The sequence below is a fragment of the Chiloscyllium plagiosum genome, unplaced genomic scaffold (genome assembly GCF_037043375.1).
Source record: "Chiloscyllium plagiosum isolate Xiang-an unplaced genomic scaffold, Cpla_swu_hap1 HiC_scaffold_45, whole genome shotgun sequence".
Classification (NCBI taxonomy): domain Eukaryota; kingdom Metazoa; phylum Chordata; class Chondrichthyes; order Orectolobiformes; family Hemiscylliidae; genus Chiloscyllium; species Chiloscyllium plagiosum.
Genome location: NW_028270183.1, coordinates 14268162 through 14285570, shown reverse-complemented (window position 1 = coordinate 14285570; position 17409 = coordinate 14268162). Strand labels below are relative to the sequence as shown.

Sequence of the window (17409 nt, the reverse complement as noted above, 5' to 3'; positions counted from 1 at the left end):
AGATGCAGAAAAGATTTACAAGGATATTGCCAGGACCGGGGAGTTGGAGTTATAGGGAGGTGCTGGACAGGCAAGGACTTTTTTCCCTGGAGCATCGGAGGCTGAGGGGTGACCTTTACAGAGGTTTATAAAATTGAGGGGCATGGGTAGGGTAAATAAGACGTTAAACTGAGTCTCTTGTATTGATGCGAGTGGGCCCTTAGTGCCATTTTTCAGAGGAGCAAGGGGAGTTCTCCCCAGTGCCTGATCAATACTTTTTTTTTAGATTAGATTACTTAGTGTAGAAACAGGCCCTTCGGCCCAACAAGTCCACACCGACCCTCTGAAGTGTAACCCACCCAGACCCATTCCCTTACACTTACCCCTTCACCTAACACTATGGGCAATTTAGTATGGCCAATTCACCTAAACTGCACATTTTTGGATTGTGGGAGGAAACCGGAGCACCCGGAGGAAACCCACGCAGACACTGGGAGAACGTGCAAACTCCACACAGCCAGTTGCCTGAGGCGGGAATTGAACCCGGGTCTCTGGCGCTGTGAGGCAGCAGTGCTAACCACTGTGCCACCGTGCCTCCCCACTTATCCTTCAAACTGTGGTGACCCAAGTGGTCTGGCCGTTCTCGCATTGCTGTTTGTGGGGGCTTGCTGTGCGTGAGCAAGGGTGCTTTGTTGCAACAGTGACTACCTTTCCAAACTGTTCCAGTGGTTGCACCAGCTGCTTTGCCAGTTCCTATGTTGTGACGGCCATCCCAGGACTGCACGACTTCCCTTTAAGAACAGTCAACCACCATCAGCAGAGACCTGGGAAAGGGATTTCTGTTTCTCAGACTGAATAGTGAAGTGGTCCGAGTTGACCCGAGACACAGCAGCAGGTTAGACCTCTGAGTGTAATCACAGGGAGGCTAATATCAGGGGGGGGTTTTGTATAAAATTTTCTTTGGACATGTGCTCACCAGTTATAAAAATATCGGACTTGGGAGAGGGCTGGTGGTGGAATGTCTGTGTTAATGAAAGCATATAAATCAGCTCATTGGGAAGGTTTGCTTGTTAAAGGAACAGGAACAAGAGATTTCAAATGATGCAAATGTTTTCACACAGTAACGTATGGAGCCATGCAGCATGGAGACACCCTTCAATCCAACCAGTCAACGCTGACCATAATCCTGCACTAAACTCATCCCACCTGCCTGCTCCTGGCCTATGTCCCTTCTAACCTTTCTTATTCATGAGCTTATCCAAATGTCTTTTAAACATTACAACTGTACCCACATCCTCCACCTCCTCTGGAAATTCATTCCACACACGAACCACTCTCCATGTTTTTTAAAAAAAAAAAGTTGGCCCTTGGAACATGAGAATAGCTGAACAATGGTGTGTCTAGCTGCCAGGCGTAATATGAAATCCCGAGTTGAGGTCAACGCCTTCAGATTGTGAAGTCACTCCCATTCCTTGCCTCTCTTTTCGCTTTACCCATTGCATTCCCTAGGTTAAAAACGAGGACTGCAGATGCTGGAAACCAGAGTCTGGTTTAGAGTGGTGCTGGAAAAGCACAGCAGGTCAGGCAGCGTCCGAGGAGCAGGAAAATCGACGTTTCGGGCAAAAGCCCTTCATCAGGAATAGCGGCAGGGATCTCTCACCTCCCCACTCCCCTCCCCCAACTCCAGTGGGACTGTCTGCTGTCTCCAGTCTTGCAGTCAGACGCACCATTAGTCTGCCGTTCTCACATTCCAGTCACTTAATCTGTACTGTCTCTCTCCCCCAGCACTCCACCCTCCCCTTTCCCCATTGCGTCCCCTCCATGTCACCTCTGATAAAGGGAGAGACTCATCTAGATTGGAAACGCTAGTTGGCTCTTCCCCCATGGATGCCCCCTGACCCGCTGTGGTCTCCAGTATTTTTTTGTTTCCTGCAGCTGCAGTAATTCTTTCCTGCAGTGTGTTGATGTGTTGTTACTGTATTGGAACAGTTACTGTCTAGCAGTTAAATAGATTAGTATTCTGTTAAGCTTTCCAATAGAATTAAGTGATTCCAGTCTCCTCTTCCTTTTGCTGTATTTTAACTATAGTGTAGGAATAAAGCTTGCTTTGTCTGAAGACTGCGTTGTTTGACCAACTGAGTCAAGAGTGTGGCACTGGGAAAGCACAGCAGGTCAGGCAGCATCCGAGGAGCAGGAGAATCCACGTTTCAGGCAAAAATCCTCCTCTGATGCTGCCTGACCTGCTGTGCTTTTCCAGCACCACACTCTTGACTCTAATCTCCAGCAACTGCAGTCCTCACTTGCGCCTGTTTGACCAATTCAATTGCATCTGGAACACAATGCATGGCACTTGCCTTTAACATAAGAAAATGTTAGGGTCTAGTTTATCTTAATATATTCTGGGAAGGGGGGGGTGGTTTGGTGTAGTCCAGATCAAGGTTTTCGAACCATGTTCATTCAGATTTGGGACTGGTTCTGCTGTTAACGTGGAGAAGCTGTGGGTGAAGTAATGGTGGAAGTTTTCATTGCACTCGCTAAATCCAAAGGACCTAATCAAATCGGAGCGGTGACCAAACTAAACCTTTATTAACGATTTGGACCAGCTTTGGTCTCCTCTGGTTGAGTCAAATTGCTTTTTCTCACTCGTTCATGTGATGTGGCCATCTCAGAGACACTGGCATCTGCTGCCCATCCCTCATTAGTTTGTACTGAATGATTCGCTCGGCCGTTTGCGAGGGAAGCTAATCTACCAGGTTGCTATGGGTCTGGAGTCGCCTACAGGCCCGAGGAGATGAGGACGGCAAATTTCCCTTCCCTGAAGGGCATTCGTGAACCCGAAATCATGTTTACGACAATCTATGGTTGCCCTTGCTGAGAGTAGATTTCAATTCCAGACTGAATGTTGAATTTAAGTTCCTAGTGGGGTTTGAACTCAGATATTTGGCCTGGCCATCTAGATCGGTAATGCGGTAACCTGTCATGACCCCCCCCCCCCCCCCCCCCAATCCCCAAAATTACCAACTGTTCTCCCCAGTGTGGACAACTTGCTAGCGCAGTTTAGACCATAGGACGTAGGAGCAGAATAGGGTTCTGCTGAGGAACGTTCTGGAAGCTGATGCTTGTTGCAGTTGCTTTCCTTGCTTTGCTCCCCTCCATGCGTTGCAGGACGAGGCGAAGGCGGAGGAAGAAATGGCCCTGAAGCGAGCAGCGTTGATGGAGAAGCAGCAGAAACGGACGGAAGAGTTCAGGAAGCGGCGGATGTGGTTGGACGCGGAAAAGGAGCAGAAGAAAGAGGATACCAGGTGAGGCGGAACAGGAATTTGCTTTGAGCCCTTGCTCTCTGTGTGTGTGTGTGTGATGGGCGTAAGGCCTATGAAGCGTTTCCGCTTCTCACTGTAGACGTCAGTTCCAGTCCTCGGGACTGAGTCTCCGTGAAACTAGCAGCTGGTTTTATGGTGTGTGTGTTACAAAATACCTATTGTTGTATTGGGCTCTGGGTAGTTGCTGCCACTGACTAAACAGGTTGGACACATTGACCATTCGACTTGATTTTTGGAAACTTCTCAAAATTACATTGAAACATCGTTATCAGGGCTGATAATGCATCCCAGCCTCCGTGGTACCCACTAGTCTCTGAAGACCATTGTGGTGGTGGGTCAATCCTCCTTTCCATACCGAGTCGAAGGGCCTGTTTGATTATCAGTACTTAAGGATTAAATCACGAGTGAGTCCTCATAAGGAGTGGAATGTAACTTCAATAACAAGAGGTGGTTGCATGATGCCATTAGGTGCAAGGTACATTTGACTAGTTGAGCAGAAGACTATCAAGAGCCCGAGGTTTCAGGTGATCCCATTGGGATCTTGTGCAAAGCTGCCACAGATTGTGTGGTGCTTAATGAACTCTTGCTGAGTTGTGACCTTTTGAGTCCAATGTTCGTTTCTATTATTGTTGTAGTTTTACCATGTGGGAGTTTGCATTGACCGAGCCAAAAGTAGCCTTAAGCTTGATCTGTATTATTAAGTTGTGTGTTTAAAAAGGGAAGCAATCACTACTTAGAATGGTGTATGGGTGTCCATGTATTTAAGAGAGGCCTTTCTTAAAGCTATCCCTCGAGTGTATTTGAGAAAAGAGGGTGGAAGAGAAGGAAGGAACAAATGGTCTGTTGCCTACAAACAAGGTGACATGAAGGTGGAGACACAAACAGTTTTCCTTTAGTTTGAGAGTCTGGGTATGTTGCAGTCAGTGAGGATAGGCCTATAGCAGCGAGGGAACTGTTAACTCTGTGCGCTTCAGAGCAGTTTAACCTGAGCAGTTCAGTATCGGTGAGAGAGAGCTCCAGAGTTTAAGGAACACGTGTTAAGGAATATGTGAGCTGTGTTAGCAGTTTATTTAAAAAGTCTCAGGAAGTGACAATGACTGAAGGAAGATTACTGAGTGAAAGCAGGGGTATGCCATCTGAGCAAGGAACTTTTAATTGGGAACAGGATTCATTTAGGGGAGGGGTGTTTGTCTGAGTGGGTTACTCTTCGGAGGGGCAAGGTGGACTGAGAGGCCTGTTTCCACACTGTACGGATTCTAATTTTGAGGTTTGGATATCTAAAACGTCATTGAGGCTAAAGGGGTTGAATCGTTATTTCTGATATTTACAAGACAGTTCCAAACCGTTCTTATATTGTCTAAAATACTAGGTTTGTTTAGAAAACTTCAAGCGTAATAAACTTTTTTTCTTTTGTTAAAAGTACATTGGCAGCTTCTTGTAAATGTGTTCCATCACCAGAGGGAGGAAGAAAAATTGTTAAAGAAAATTTGTGGTCTCTCGCTGGGATCTTACTTGTGCAGTTTTAATGGTCTCTGGGTTCATGATACCTTATACGACTGATATACAACCTTGTAAACCTTAAATAGTTTTACATTTGATACCTGATTGGTTACTATTTGTTCTAATGCTTCTTTTATCGTCTAACATTACTGAAACACTCGCTTCAATTGATTCACTCAAGGATAGCTTCCATTTCAGCAGAATGCCACATCTTTGTTTTTTTTTAAAAACAAAATGATTTAATTGTTTTTCCGTATTACTTTTCCCCTTTTCTGAAGGCAACAAGTAGAGGAAGAGAAAGTGGAGAAGAGTTTTATCAAGGAGGAGTATCTTCGGCGGCAACAGCTCAAAATAATGGACGATCTGGACAAGGTCCTGAGGGCAAAGGCCACACCAAGCAAAGGGAGGAAGCCCCGGCCCAAGTCCTCGGTGTTCCGTGACGATTCCGTGCTGACTCGCAGCCCGGTGAAGGGTCTGCTAGGTGGGTGCTGGAGTCCTGCCCGCTAGAGGCTTCACTCCGGGCCTACTCTGAGGAGGCAGGAGGGTGGGGAGACTGGCTCCCATGGACTGTCCCATGCCCCCGATCTATTTATTTACTGACTGTGGAGCATCTCTGTTAGTGCCTGCCGAAAAATGAGGGCGTAGTAAATATCCCTCGTTGGCCTCTGCTCAGCTATCAGTGCTTTCACCTGAATTGAAGATGTTGTGATTTGATTTGTTGTTGTTAGGTGTACCTGAGTGCAGTGACAATTTATTTTTGTTTTGCAAGCAGATCCTAATGTACAAGGCCTTACAGATCACTTGGACAGACTGAGATTCTGCTAGGAAACCTGGCTGTTGGGTCTGTTCAGCATATTGGAACGATAATTTCTCATTTCAGTCTGTTAATTATAATATGGACTCCAACCCTACCCTGGCTGACACCAGTCCCTTCTCTCTTTACTCCTGTTGAGCGTTCTACTGTCCTGTGCAAAGACATTGCTCACTGGCACAGATTATTCCATCCTTTCCTTCCCAACCTCCTATTATTGTCACCATTACATCATGTTGTACATCACCACCTCACTATTGTACCCAGTAAACTGCAGGTGTTGATCGAGACACCCCTGTGAGGTTTAAGAGACATTATTTTGTCTGAGGTTTAGAGAGAGGTTGTTAGGGGAACTCCATCAAGGGTGCATAGCAGCAGCAAGGATCTATCTTTATCTCTCTTTAGAGAGCGACATTGAAGAGCTGGTGTAACGTTGTGAGGAACGGGAAATGATCCAAGCTAAGGTACCTTTTTAATCCCTTAAGCACAAATCTTTCATACTTCACAGTGATGGCTACAATTCACGATTGACTATAGAGTATTTTGGGGCCTCTTATCACCACGAGAAGTGCTATCTAAATGCAAGTCTTTCCATTTGTTTTGATGTAAAGCTCCATCTAGTGTCAGAAATGTGCTGCTGCAGATGTGACAGGAGGCTCCAATCGAGACACCCACCCCCCCCCCGTGAAATGTGACTGAGTGAGAGGTGATGCCCAAATAAGGAGATTGTGACCCACATGACCACTTTCAAAACTGAGACGACTTCCTTCGTTAAGAGTTTATTTCTCTTCAATGAATTTCTTTTCCTCGTGAATTTGAAGTGGGAGCATTCTCGAACAATTCTTAAGTTCTGTCCTCGCCCGATGTTGTAATACCGGTTAACATATCTGCACACAATTCCATTGCTACGCAGTCAGATTAGATTAGATTCCCTACAGTGTGGAAACAGGCCCTTCGGCCCAACCAGTCCACACCGACCCTCCGAAGAGTAACCCACCCAGACCCATTTCCCTCTGACTAATGTGTCTTTACACTACAGGCAATTTAGCATGGCCAATTCACCCTAACCTGCACATCTTTGGACTGCGGGAGGAAACCGGAGCACTCGGACGAAACCCACGCAGGTTTTACGCATCACAAAGCATTCAGAAGAGTAGCACGTTGGTGTGTTGTGCAGTTTATGAATAGTTCAGCCTGTCCAGTGCATTGTGCCATTTAGTGGGATGGTGCTGGTATAGTTGCATTGCCCCCCTCCCCCTTTTCTGTTCTGCTCCTGGTGAGACACGATGGGAGCTCTTCCCATTGTGAGTAACCATGGGTGTATCCCGTGAGTATCCATGGGTGTATCCCGTGAGTATCCATGGGTGTATCCCGTGAGTATCCATGGGTGTATCCCGTGAGTATCCATGGGTGTATCCCGTGGGTATCCATGGGTGTATCCCGTGGGTATCCATGGGCGTATCCCGTGGGTATCCATGGGCGTATCCCGTGGGTATCCATGGGCGTATCCCGTGGGTATCCGAGGTTCCTACCTGTGCTTTGTTGCACCTTTTTGACCTTGTTATCTCCGATGTGACTCCTCCTGGGTTTGCCTTGGTGCCCACTGAGTTTAGGAATTAACTGTTCACTCAGACGTGGGTGTCACTGGTTGGCCCACGTCCCTAGTTGCCCCCTTGAGAAGGTGGAGGCGAGCAGCCTACTTGAGCAGCAGCTGCCCATGTTCTGTAGGTGGGCCAGCAATGCCCCCCAGGGAGGGAATAGTTGGCAGTTCTGTTCCACAGGCTCGTTTCCGCTCACAGTCCACACAGGAATGTGGGAAACAGCGGGTGGTCTTTTTCATCCCGATGGCCTGTGGATGGAACCCAGATTCCGAAGTGGAAAGGTCACTGCTGAACTCTGTGTGCCCCCACAGTTCCCTTTCCCTCTCTCCCTCCTCCTCCCTCTACCCCTTCCTGAGTTCTTCTTTAATATGCTCCGAAATAGGAGAGAGGTTTCACTAGGTCAAACAAATATCACAGGATCCCTACAGTGTGGAAACAAGCCCTTCAGCCCAACAAGTTCACCCTGACCCACCCAGAACCATTCCCCCTACCCTATTACTGTACATTTTCCCCTGACTAATGCACCAAACCACACATCCTTGAACACTATGGGCAATTTAGCATGGCCAATTCACCCTAACCTGCATATCTTTGGATGTGGGAAGAAACCGGAGCACCCGGAGGAAACCCGCCCAGACACTGGGAAAATGTGCAAACTCCACACAGACAGTCACCCGAGGGTGGAATCGATTGCATTTGCATCCATCTCATTTTGAACAGGCCGCCAGATCGGAGTCCCACTCAGCGCAGCAGAGAAGAAGGGGACACCATTCGGCCCATCACGTCCATGCCAGCTGTTAACCAATTAGCCCTGGGGCAGCACAGTGACTCTGTGGTTAGCACTGCTGCTTCACAGCGCCAGGGACCCGGGTACGATTCCTGCCTCGGGTGACTGTCTGTGTGGAGTTTGCACATTCTCCCCGAGTCTGCGTGGGTTTGCTCTGGTTTCCTCCCACAGTCCAAAGATGTGCGGGTCAGGTGAATTGGCCATGCTAAATTGCCCGTGGTGTTAGGTACATTAGTCAGGGGTAAATATAGGGTCAGGGAATGGGTCTGGGTGGGTTACCCTTCGGAAGGTCAGTGTGGACTTGTTAGGCTGAAGGGCCTGTTTTCACACTGTAGGGAATCTAATCTATCTCGAGCGCTTCATGCACTCTGCTGTCTAGTTTGAGAAGAGGGATGCTGAAGCACTGGAGCAGATGCAAGCCAGGTTTACAAAGCTGAGACAGGAACTGAGCCAACCACCTTCAGGAGAGAGTGAGCAGGCTGGTTCTCGGAAGAAGCTGGCAGCCATCTTTAAAGCTGTGATTGGGGCAGGGCAGGCAAGTCGGAGACAAGATGGACACTGATGGAATCCTACAGGGAGTTCAGGAGAACGGTTTTTTAACTCTGGGAATGGTGAGAATGTCTAATTTGTTGGCTTGGTTGAGTGAGCGTTAGCGATGTGTTGAATAGGAACCAGAAATGTGATGGGTGCAAGAGATGTCACGCATGGGGAGAGGGTAAACACAATCAGGTGGGGAAGCAGAAATACCACTGCGGACCAGACGGGCTGAATTACTTGTTTCTGCATCATGTCTAATTCTGTGTAAACATTGCGCACTGTCTATCCAAGTTTAAATCTTGATGCAGTGTTTAAGCAGATTCATGGTGTTTATCATGTTCATACATGGAATGAGGGCATCGCTGGCTAGGTCAGCATTTATTTCCCCATCCCTAATTGCCCAGAGGGCAGTTAGGAGTCAACCATATTGCTGTGGGTCTGGAGTCACATGGAGGCCAGACCGGCTAAGGATGACAGATTTTGTGAACCAGCTGAGTTTGTGAAAGACCTGCCTGTCCCCTTTTTTACTTCCTTTTGCTCAGCTCTGTCTGCGAGGGTCTGTTCGAGGAGACTCCCTGAGTGAGCAACTTGCTCCGAGAGCCGCAAACCAACCCGTGTGGCATTCACCTGGCAACTCTTCCCAGCACCCTCGGCGCTCTGGTAGCTCCAAGGTGTGAGGGACGCAGGTAACCCGTGGCCTTGTGTAGCCCTGGCTGTGTGGAGTCTGTCTGAGTGCAGGGCACAGTTTGAAGCAGCTGATTACAGACACATGACCACGGTCTTTCTCTTTGTTTCCAGGCTCCAGGCTAAACAAAGTGTACTCTCGATCTACCCTCTCCCTGTCCACCATGGTCAACGACTCGGCCAATAGTCTCTCGGTCAAGAAAAGTCCAAGGTAATGGCATTTGTTCACAGTTATTGTGACTGGAGCCTTTGGGAAGATTTAACCAACAACGGTGGATCCAGTCTTTAGCAAACGATGCATTTTACAAGATAGCTATTCACAAGAGGGACCATTTGGCCCATCTTTGGCTATCTATAGGAAATTAAAACCCCAACTGCCCAAGCATTCCAAAGTTTTTGTCTCCAAAGCCTTGCGCTAAGGTCTATTCTGAGTTTTATTCACACTCTTTCAGTTATCCATCTTTGGTTTGTTATTGTGCCACTTTGGTGATGAACTTTTTAATTAAATGCCCTGCGTCTATCTGCTGTCCAGCAGTTACTGCCTTTTAACAATGTGTAGTGTTTTTTGCTGTTTTAATAGCCTGAACTGCTGCACAAGAGGGGAATGGATTTAAAGTGAAGAGGATTTTGGAGGGAGAGGTGACCGAATCCTTGATCAAACAAGTGTTTCACTTTAACAGCGAGCAATTCGTGGGTGACTCTGTTGCAATCAGAACTGAGGGATGCACAAAACGCTACCATCCAGGAACTAAAGGAGGGGGGGGGGAGAGAGAGAAATTGTAAAGATGCAGCAGGATGAGAACAAAGAGGGCTTTTGAGAAGGAGGGCAAGTTGAAGTTCATTTCCAATAGGGGCCAGTGTAATGTTCTTTTTATTTGTACACACAATGTGGACACCACTGCATTTATTGTCCATCCCTAGTTGCCCACAGAGCAGTTAAGAGGTAATCACATTGCTGACTGGAGTGCCATGTCGGCCAGACTGGGTGAGGAAAGTAAATTTCCTTCCCTAAATGTCCTTAGTGAACGAGATGGTATTTATGAACAACTAACAATTATTTGTTATTGGACACTTTCTTGTTAAATTCCAGAGTTTAATTGAATTCACACTCTACCGCTGGCAGGATTTGAACCCCAGAGTGTCACTTGGGTCCCTGGATCTAGAGTCTAGTGTCAAGACCATTTCACTTGAGAGGGCATCATTAGTCATTGGGACTCGGTGTGGGATAGGCTATGAGTTGTCGCACTCAGACAGTGGATGAATTGGTTAAGTCTGGGAGGTTATTCACAGAATAGACTCGAGAGAGGATACAAAGGAGAGCTCAGGGTTTCCAAGTTGGGAAGACATTGGGACGAGTGCTGACCAGGTTCAAGCCGAGCTCGAGACCAAACAGGGGCTGCAAGGCTGAGTGGTGAGAGAGGGAATCACTGGCAGGACAGCAGAGGTAATGGTGGCATTGTCCAATGGTGGCTTCAGTCTTTCCCCCAATCAGCTGGAGAGCACGGGTGGACACCATTAACTTTAACTTTGCAATGATGAAGCTCGAAATGAGCCCAACAGAGAGAATCCACATTTCACCTGACTGTGTTAATGACATGTGATACCTTGGCAAAGCAGACTGCTTTGTCCTCTTTTATGCAAGGAAGTGGTGGATACAGTTACAACGTTTAAAAGAAATTTGGATAAGTTCACAAACAGGAAAGGATTGGAGGGATATGGGCTTGGAGGGATATGGGCCCGGAGCAGGCAGGTAAGACTAGTTTAGTTTGGGATTATGGATTGGCTGGACCACAGGGTCTGCTTCCGTGCTATAGGACTCTGAGAAGGGCAGACAGATGGGGACACTGACTCCTATGAGTTGGCCTGCAAGTCATAGACCATCCAGACTGGGAATAGCATCACTGTCGTTGGGTCAAATATCTCCCCCAGCAACACTGTGGGTGTACGTGCACCAGATGGGATGCAGGGGTTCAGGAAGGGCAGTTTGAGATGGGGCAATGAATGCTGTGCCAGCCAGTGATGCCCCTTCCCAGACTCCGGCATATGGAGGCTCAGTGCTTTCCGACAATAGACCCTGGTCTGCAGAACCAGTCAGGGGCTCACATTGATCCTCCTCTTCCATTGATCGCTCGCCATCAGCACAAAGAGACGTGTGTTTTTTCTCCCTGCTGCAAGTGGCCTTTCTCATTGGACCACTTCAAGGAGAGAGTTGGTGCCTGAACTCTCTGAAGCCGAGCGGATTCTGTGGAGAATCAGCGGGAGCAGAGTGAAGGTGCTGGGAGTAATTTGTTTGCTGTTTCAATGGGCTAGTATACACACAGCGGGGCAAACGGCCGCCTCTGTCATTGTGCAATCCCGTGCTGTAGAACTGTGTTCAACAAACTGTTATCGTTTTAACGCCAACCTAATGTCTAACGTATCTTGTTGCTTCTCTTCCAGCGCGTTTCACATCGGACTGAATAGGTACAGTTAAACATGAACAGGAAAAAATCCCAGAATGTGCGTGGCCTTAAGCAGTGGTGGCTGACCTGACTGAGCAGGGCTTAATGCTGCCTACATTCTGGATTCTTCTGTTCATGTCTGGTCAACCCCGAATGTCTTCATTCTGCAGAAGAATGATAACCCTGTGTGTAGTTTAGGCAAAATGGCTGGCCGAATTTTATGTGCGTTATTTGCAAGGCCATTGGTTTGTGGTTTTAGTGGACGGTCCCAGAGGATTATGGCCCCGATAGTCCTGCCTAGTGACCAAAAGATAAACCAGAGGCCTTGACTATTCTGACTGCCCTCCGTTTGGATCACGCCGTTTAAAATCGAGGATAAAGGTGGCCTGTGTGAGTTTGATAGCTCGCAGGGTGACCTTTTGAACCAGTTTGCCGTAACACAGTTTTGGGGGCCAACGGTGGGTGGGGGGAGGTGGAGATATTGAGAAGGAGTTTCACCAAAGTACAGGTGGCATTCGCAACTTGCCTCTGGCATCAAGTGGGAGTGAGCTTTAATGGCCTGAAACGTATTGATGTTTGATAACCTGCCGGTTTTCATTTGCAGTGTCCAGTCTGCCAGCTGTGAATGGTTACAACTGGAGGGCAGGGGATAGAAGTGCTCATGGAGGGGCTGCTAAGGTGGCATGGTGCCTGCTCTTGGGCACTGCCCATGGAAGCAAAGTTCCACATGTCAGCTGAGAATCTACCTCCTTTATTCCGCTAATTGTATTGAATCAGTCATTAAAGGTCTGATTTATTTATTGGATCTGATTGAGAGATTAGATGACATTCCACAAGTTTCACATGGTGCAGAGGTCAATGTAATTTTGAATAAGTGTTTATTTTTTAGTTATAAAAGTTTGGTTCTCTATAAATTTTTTTTTTCCCCCTTTGTCCCCCACCTCAGTGTCTTTCGACAGTGGGAGAATATCTCACCGTCAAACATTTTTACCACACTCAAGTTGTGGTCATGATTTGGAGATGCTGGTGTTGGACTGGGGTGTACAAAGTTTAAAAAAATCACACAACACCAGGTTATAGTCCAACAGGTTTAATTGGAAGCACACTAGCTTTCGAAGCGTTGCTCCTTCATCAGGTGGTTATGGAGGACATGATTGTAAGACACAGAATTTATAGCAAAAGTTTACAGTGTGATGTAACTGAAATTGTTGTGATGGGTAGGCCATCTTAAAATTCATTCATGGGATGTAGGTATCGCTGGATCGGCCCAACATTTATTGCCCATCCCTAATTGCCTTTCAGAAGGGGATGGTGAGCTGGCACTTTGAGCCACTGCAGCCGGTGTAGGGACAGCGCTGGTGGGAAGAGAATTTCGGGATTTTGACCCAGCGACACTGAAGGAATTGTGATGTATTTCCAAGTCAGGATGGTGAGGGGCTCGGAGGGGAAGTGCAAGGGGCAGTGTTCCCCTGTTATCTGCTGCCCTTCTAGATGCAAGTGTATGGTAGGTGCTGTTGAAGAAGCATTGGTGAGTTCCTGTTTTTGCTGTGTCTACCCATGGTTCAGTCGGTGGCCTCACTTGTATCGGAGTGAGAAGGTTGTGTGGACCGGATCCACTTGAACACAGCGCTGTCTGGACTGTGGGAGCACGGAATTATCAGGAGTGCTGTTAAACCAGGACTGTCCTGTCAAGGGGATGTGAAAGATCCCAGGCCTCTTTCTGGAGGGGAACGGGGGAGCTCTTTCTGGATTTAGGCCAATATTTTCCATGAATTGACATCCTTGCCGTCTTTGTGGAGTCTTTGACTTCCACACGGTTTGACTGCCGTGGCTACACTGGGGTTGTGAGGGGTGCCAGTTAAATGAAAGTGCCTTCCATTAGTTGTTTGTGGAGACAGTAGGAGGGAGTGTCGTTGGCGACGGTGGTGCCAGGGTTTTAGCACTCTCCCCTCGGTATTCCAGGCGTTGCAAGGGTGCTCTTGAGGGAAACAGTTGAGCTGACAAACAAAGATTTTCCCATCAGGATGTGGGTAATAAAACCTCATTGCCGCTGGCAGACGCTATATCAGGTTGTGTAGAAAGTAGATCAGGAGGTTGGGCCCTGTGCTCTGACCAGGCCTTTGTTCCTGTCCACATGAGCCAGCTCCCCCTCGAGTTAATTCCATGAGCAAGTTCTCCATTCTTTGTTTATTCAGGCTCTTCATTTATGCTTTAATGAGTCTTTGTGCCAGCAGGTTCCACATTTTGAAACCCATTATGATTGGAAAGCCTCCAGCAGTAGCACAGTTTTGCTGTGGCGAATAAGATTGGAAGACACAGAATTTATAGCAAATTGAAATTATATATTGAAAAAGACCCGGATTGTTTGTTAAGTCTCTCATCTTTTACAATAAACATGTTGGTTTCAGTTCTTTCATTTGTAAATCGCAAAACCTTTTTTAGAAGTTACATTCTCAAGTGCACTTTAATAATTGGTGTCATGTCTTGCCATGTCATGGTATGCTTGCCTTTATTGGTCAGAGTATTGAATACTGGAGTTGGGAGGTCATGTTGCGGCTGTACAAGACATTGGTTAGGCCATTTTTGGAACACTGTGTTCAATCCTGGTTTCCTTCCTATCGGAAAGATGTTAAGCTTGAGAGGGCGCAGGAAGATTTACAAGGATGTTGTCAGGGCTGGAGGGTTTGAGCTATAGGGAGAGGCTGAATAGGCTGGGGCTGTTTTCCCTGGAATGTCGGAGGCTGAGGGGTGACCTGATAGAGGTTTATAAAATCATGAGGGACTTGGATAGGGTAAATAGACAAGGTCTTTTCCCCAGGGTAGGGGATTCCAAAACTAGAGGGCATAGGTTTAGGGTGAGAGGGGAAAGATATAAAAGAGACCTAAGGGGCAACCTTTTCATGCAGAGGGTGGTGTGTGTATGGAATGAGGTGCCAGAGGAAGTGGTGGAGGCTGGTACAATTACAACATTTGAAAGGCATCTGGATGGGTACATGACTATGAGGGGTTCGGAGGGATATGGGGCAAGTGCTGGCAAATGGATTAATTTAGGATACCTGGTTGGAGTGAACAAATTGGACTGAAGGGTCTGTTTCTGTGCTGTACTACTCTGATTCTAATTGGGTGAACCGTGTCATAGAGCATGGAAACAGGCCCATCGGTCCAACTCTTCCATGTTGATCAGTTTTCCGAAGCTAAACTAGTCCCATTTGCCTGCATTTGGCCCATGCCCCTCCAAACCCTTCCTATTCATATACCCATCCAAATGCCTCTGAAAAGTTGCAATTGTACCAGCCTCCACCACTTCCTCTGGCAGCTCATTCCATACACGCACCACCCTCTGTTTGAAAAAGGAGTCCCTTAGGTTCATTTTAAATCTTTCCCCTCTCACCCTAAACCTATCCCCTCCAGTTTTGGACCCACCCCTAACCTGGGACAAAGTCACAAAGCACAGGAACGGACGCCTCGGTCCAACTCATCCATGCTAACCAGATATCCTAACCTAATTTAGTCCCATTGGCCAGCACTTGGCCCATATCCCTCTAATCCCTTCCTAAACCCATCCAAGTGCCTTTTCTAGATTTGCAGTTGAGGCTGGCAGACTGGACCAGGGCAGAATGGAAACGTTGGCCAAAGTATGAAGAGTGTTGATTTCTTTTTTTTTTCCACCACTCCCTTCTCACGTTTCGTTCAATTTTTTTTTAAAAAAAGAAATGTTTCTTTTCTCTCCCTTTTGGTGAATCCTTCCCCCTTCCCCCAGGGCGGACTCCCCCTCAGCGCTCCAGTCTCCCAGCCGGCTGGTGGGGAATCAGAACGGCGAGAAAGACTGGGAGAACGCGTCGACTGCATCATCGCCAGCGTCCATACCAGAGTACACAGGTGAGTGGGTTTACACAGAGTTTGGGGTAGCAGGGGTGAGTGGTGGGATGTTCCTGTCGTGAGGAAACCAAACAGCGAGAGCAGAGAGAAACTTCCCTGGGGTGCGCCCTTCATTTAGAAAGTGTTGGGGGGGTGGAGAAAAGGATTTTCAGAATGGGCATCACTTTTTGGCTCAGTGGTTAGCACTGCTGCCTCTCAGCGCCAGGGACTCAGGTTTGATTCCAGTCTCGGGTGACTCTCTGTGTGGTTCACACGTTCTCCCTGTGTCTGCGTGAGTTTGCTTCGGTTTCCTCCCGCAGCCCAAAGATGTGCAGATCAGGGCAGATTGCCCAGAGTTTCCAGACTGGGTGGGTTAATGGAGGGTTACAGAGATGGGTCTGGGCGGGTCGCCCTTGGAGGGTCAGTGTGGACTCGAAGGGCCGAATGGCCTGCTTCCTCACTGTTGGGATTCTGTGATCCTAAAAATGGTCTCTGTGGCTGAGGAGCTGTCAGTTCCCTGGATAGACTGGAGCAGTCGGTGGTTTCCGTGGCGATGAGAATGCCGCGAGGAGATTTAATGGCGGTGCCCATCGGAAAAGCTGAGCGTAATAGCCGTGGGAGATAGGGAGAAACCATCGCCTTCGGAACCTGAGGGCATTGATTCGAAATGATTGCTAACTGAAGATGAGAGAAAGTCGTTTTTGTTGCAGTGGCTTGTTAGGACCTGCCCAAAGGTATGGAGGAGGCAGATTCAACCTTAACTTTTCACCAGGGGCTGGATAAACCCTTAGAGAGAGTGAGCATTGGAACATAGTACTGGGGGTAGGCCATTCAGCCCATTCCATCATTCAATGAGGCCCATAATTCCTTCGCATCTTTTGCTTAGCAAATATGTAACTAGCATCAAATTTCAGCTTAGCAACTGATCCCCTGCCATTTGTGGAAGAGGATTCCAAACCCCTCCCACCCTTTTTGTGTAGAGTGCTTCCTAACATTTCTCCTGAACGGACTGGCCTAATTCTCAGACAATGCCCCTTAGTTTTACACCCGAAAGTGTTGGGGGAGGTGGGCCTAGCTGACTTAGTCGCTTGCAGAGTGGTTACTATGGGCCGAATGGTCTCCTGTGCTGTATCAGTCCAGTTGGAGAAAGAACTTGAACTCATAGGGGTGGTTGATTAGGTGGGCTTTATGGTGGGCTTTCACTGCAGCATTGAATGCTGGGATATCATAGCCTCCATTAGACAGTGGAATAGTATTGCGATCTGGAAGATGCTGGGAGGAGGGAGGCTTGGAGTATTGCCCCCTTGGGGTTGGGGCCTAGGAAGCCTCAAGCAACCAAACTGACAAGCAGGAGAAGCTGCAATTGCTGACATTAGGGCATGGTTTGAAAATGATGTGAGGATTTCCAAGAGGAGGCAGGACAAAGCTTTTCTCGCAGGGAACAGTAGGCTGTGACTTAAAGGTAGTTTGTAACAGAACTGAACAGAGAGGGAGGGTTTTCTTTCGTAACAAATTCTGTCATGATCTGGGCTGTGGGAATCTGGTGGATATTTGAATGGTAAATGTTAGCGAGTGTTATAAGAGAACAGAGCCTCAGTGAGCACTTGAAGCTGTGGCAGAAATGGTCAGGTTATAGACAGGCCGTAGTTCATTCCTTTTTCAGTCATAAAACCCAGACACCTCCGTTTTCCAAATCTTGGACAGTGACGCCATTTTATTTCCACTGTTGTTGTTGCCGCCATCATTGCAAGAATATTGAGAGTTCAGAAGGCCATTCGGCCCCTTCTTCACTTGATCCAACCTGCAGCTCTCAGCATTGGCCGGTGATACAATCCCTCCCCTTCGCACGATTCTCTGCCGAGTTCAGCTGAAGAAATGTGTGCCCTTTCCT

The 17409-nt window shown here is 47.7% G+C and overlaps 1 protein-coding gene across 1 annotated transcript in view; it reads left to right on the top strand.

The window, feature by feature from the left end:
* The window catches only part of camsap3 (calmodulin regulated spectrin-associated protein family, member 3), a 208174-nt gene that overhangs the window by 179508 nt on the left and 11257 nt on the right, over positions 1-17409 (top strand). Inside the window, exons 14-17 of the mRNA XM_087983177.1 lie at positions 3145-3281; positions 5078-5280; positions 9334-9430; positions 15421-15539. Of these exons, the coding sequence (XP_087839303.1) occupies positions 3145-3281; positions 5078-5280; positions 9334-9430; positions 15421-15539 (556 nt within the window). The remainder of the gene's footprint in view (positions 1-3144; positions 3282-5077; positions 5281-9333; positions 9431-15420; positions 15540-17409) is intronic.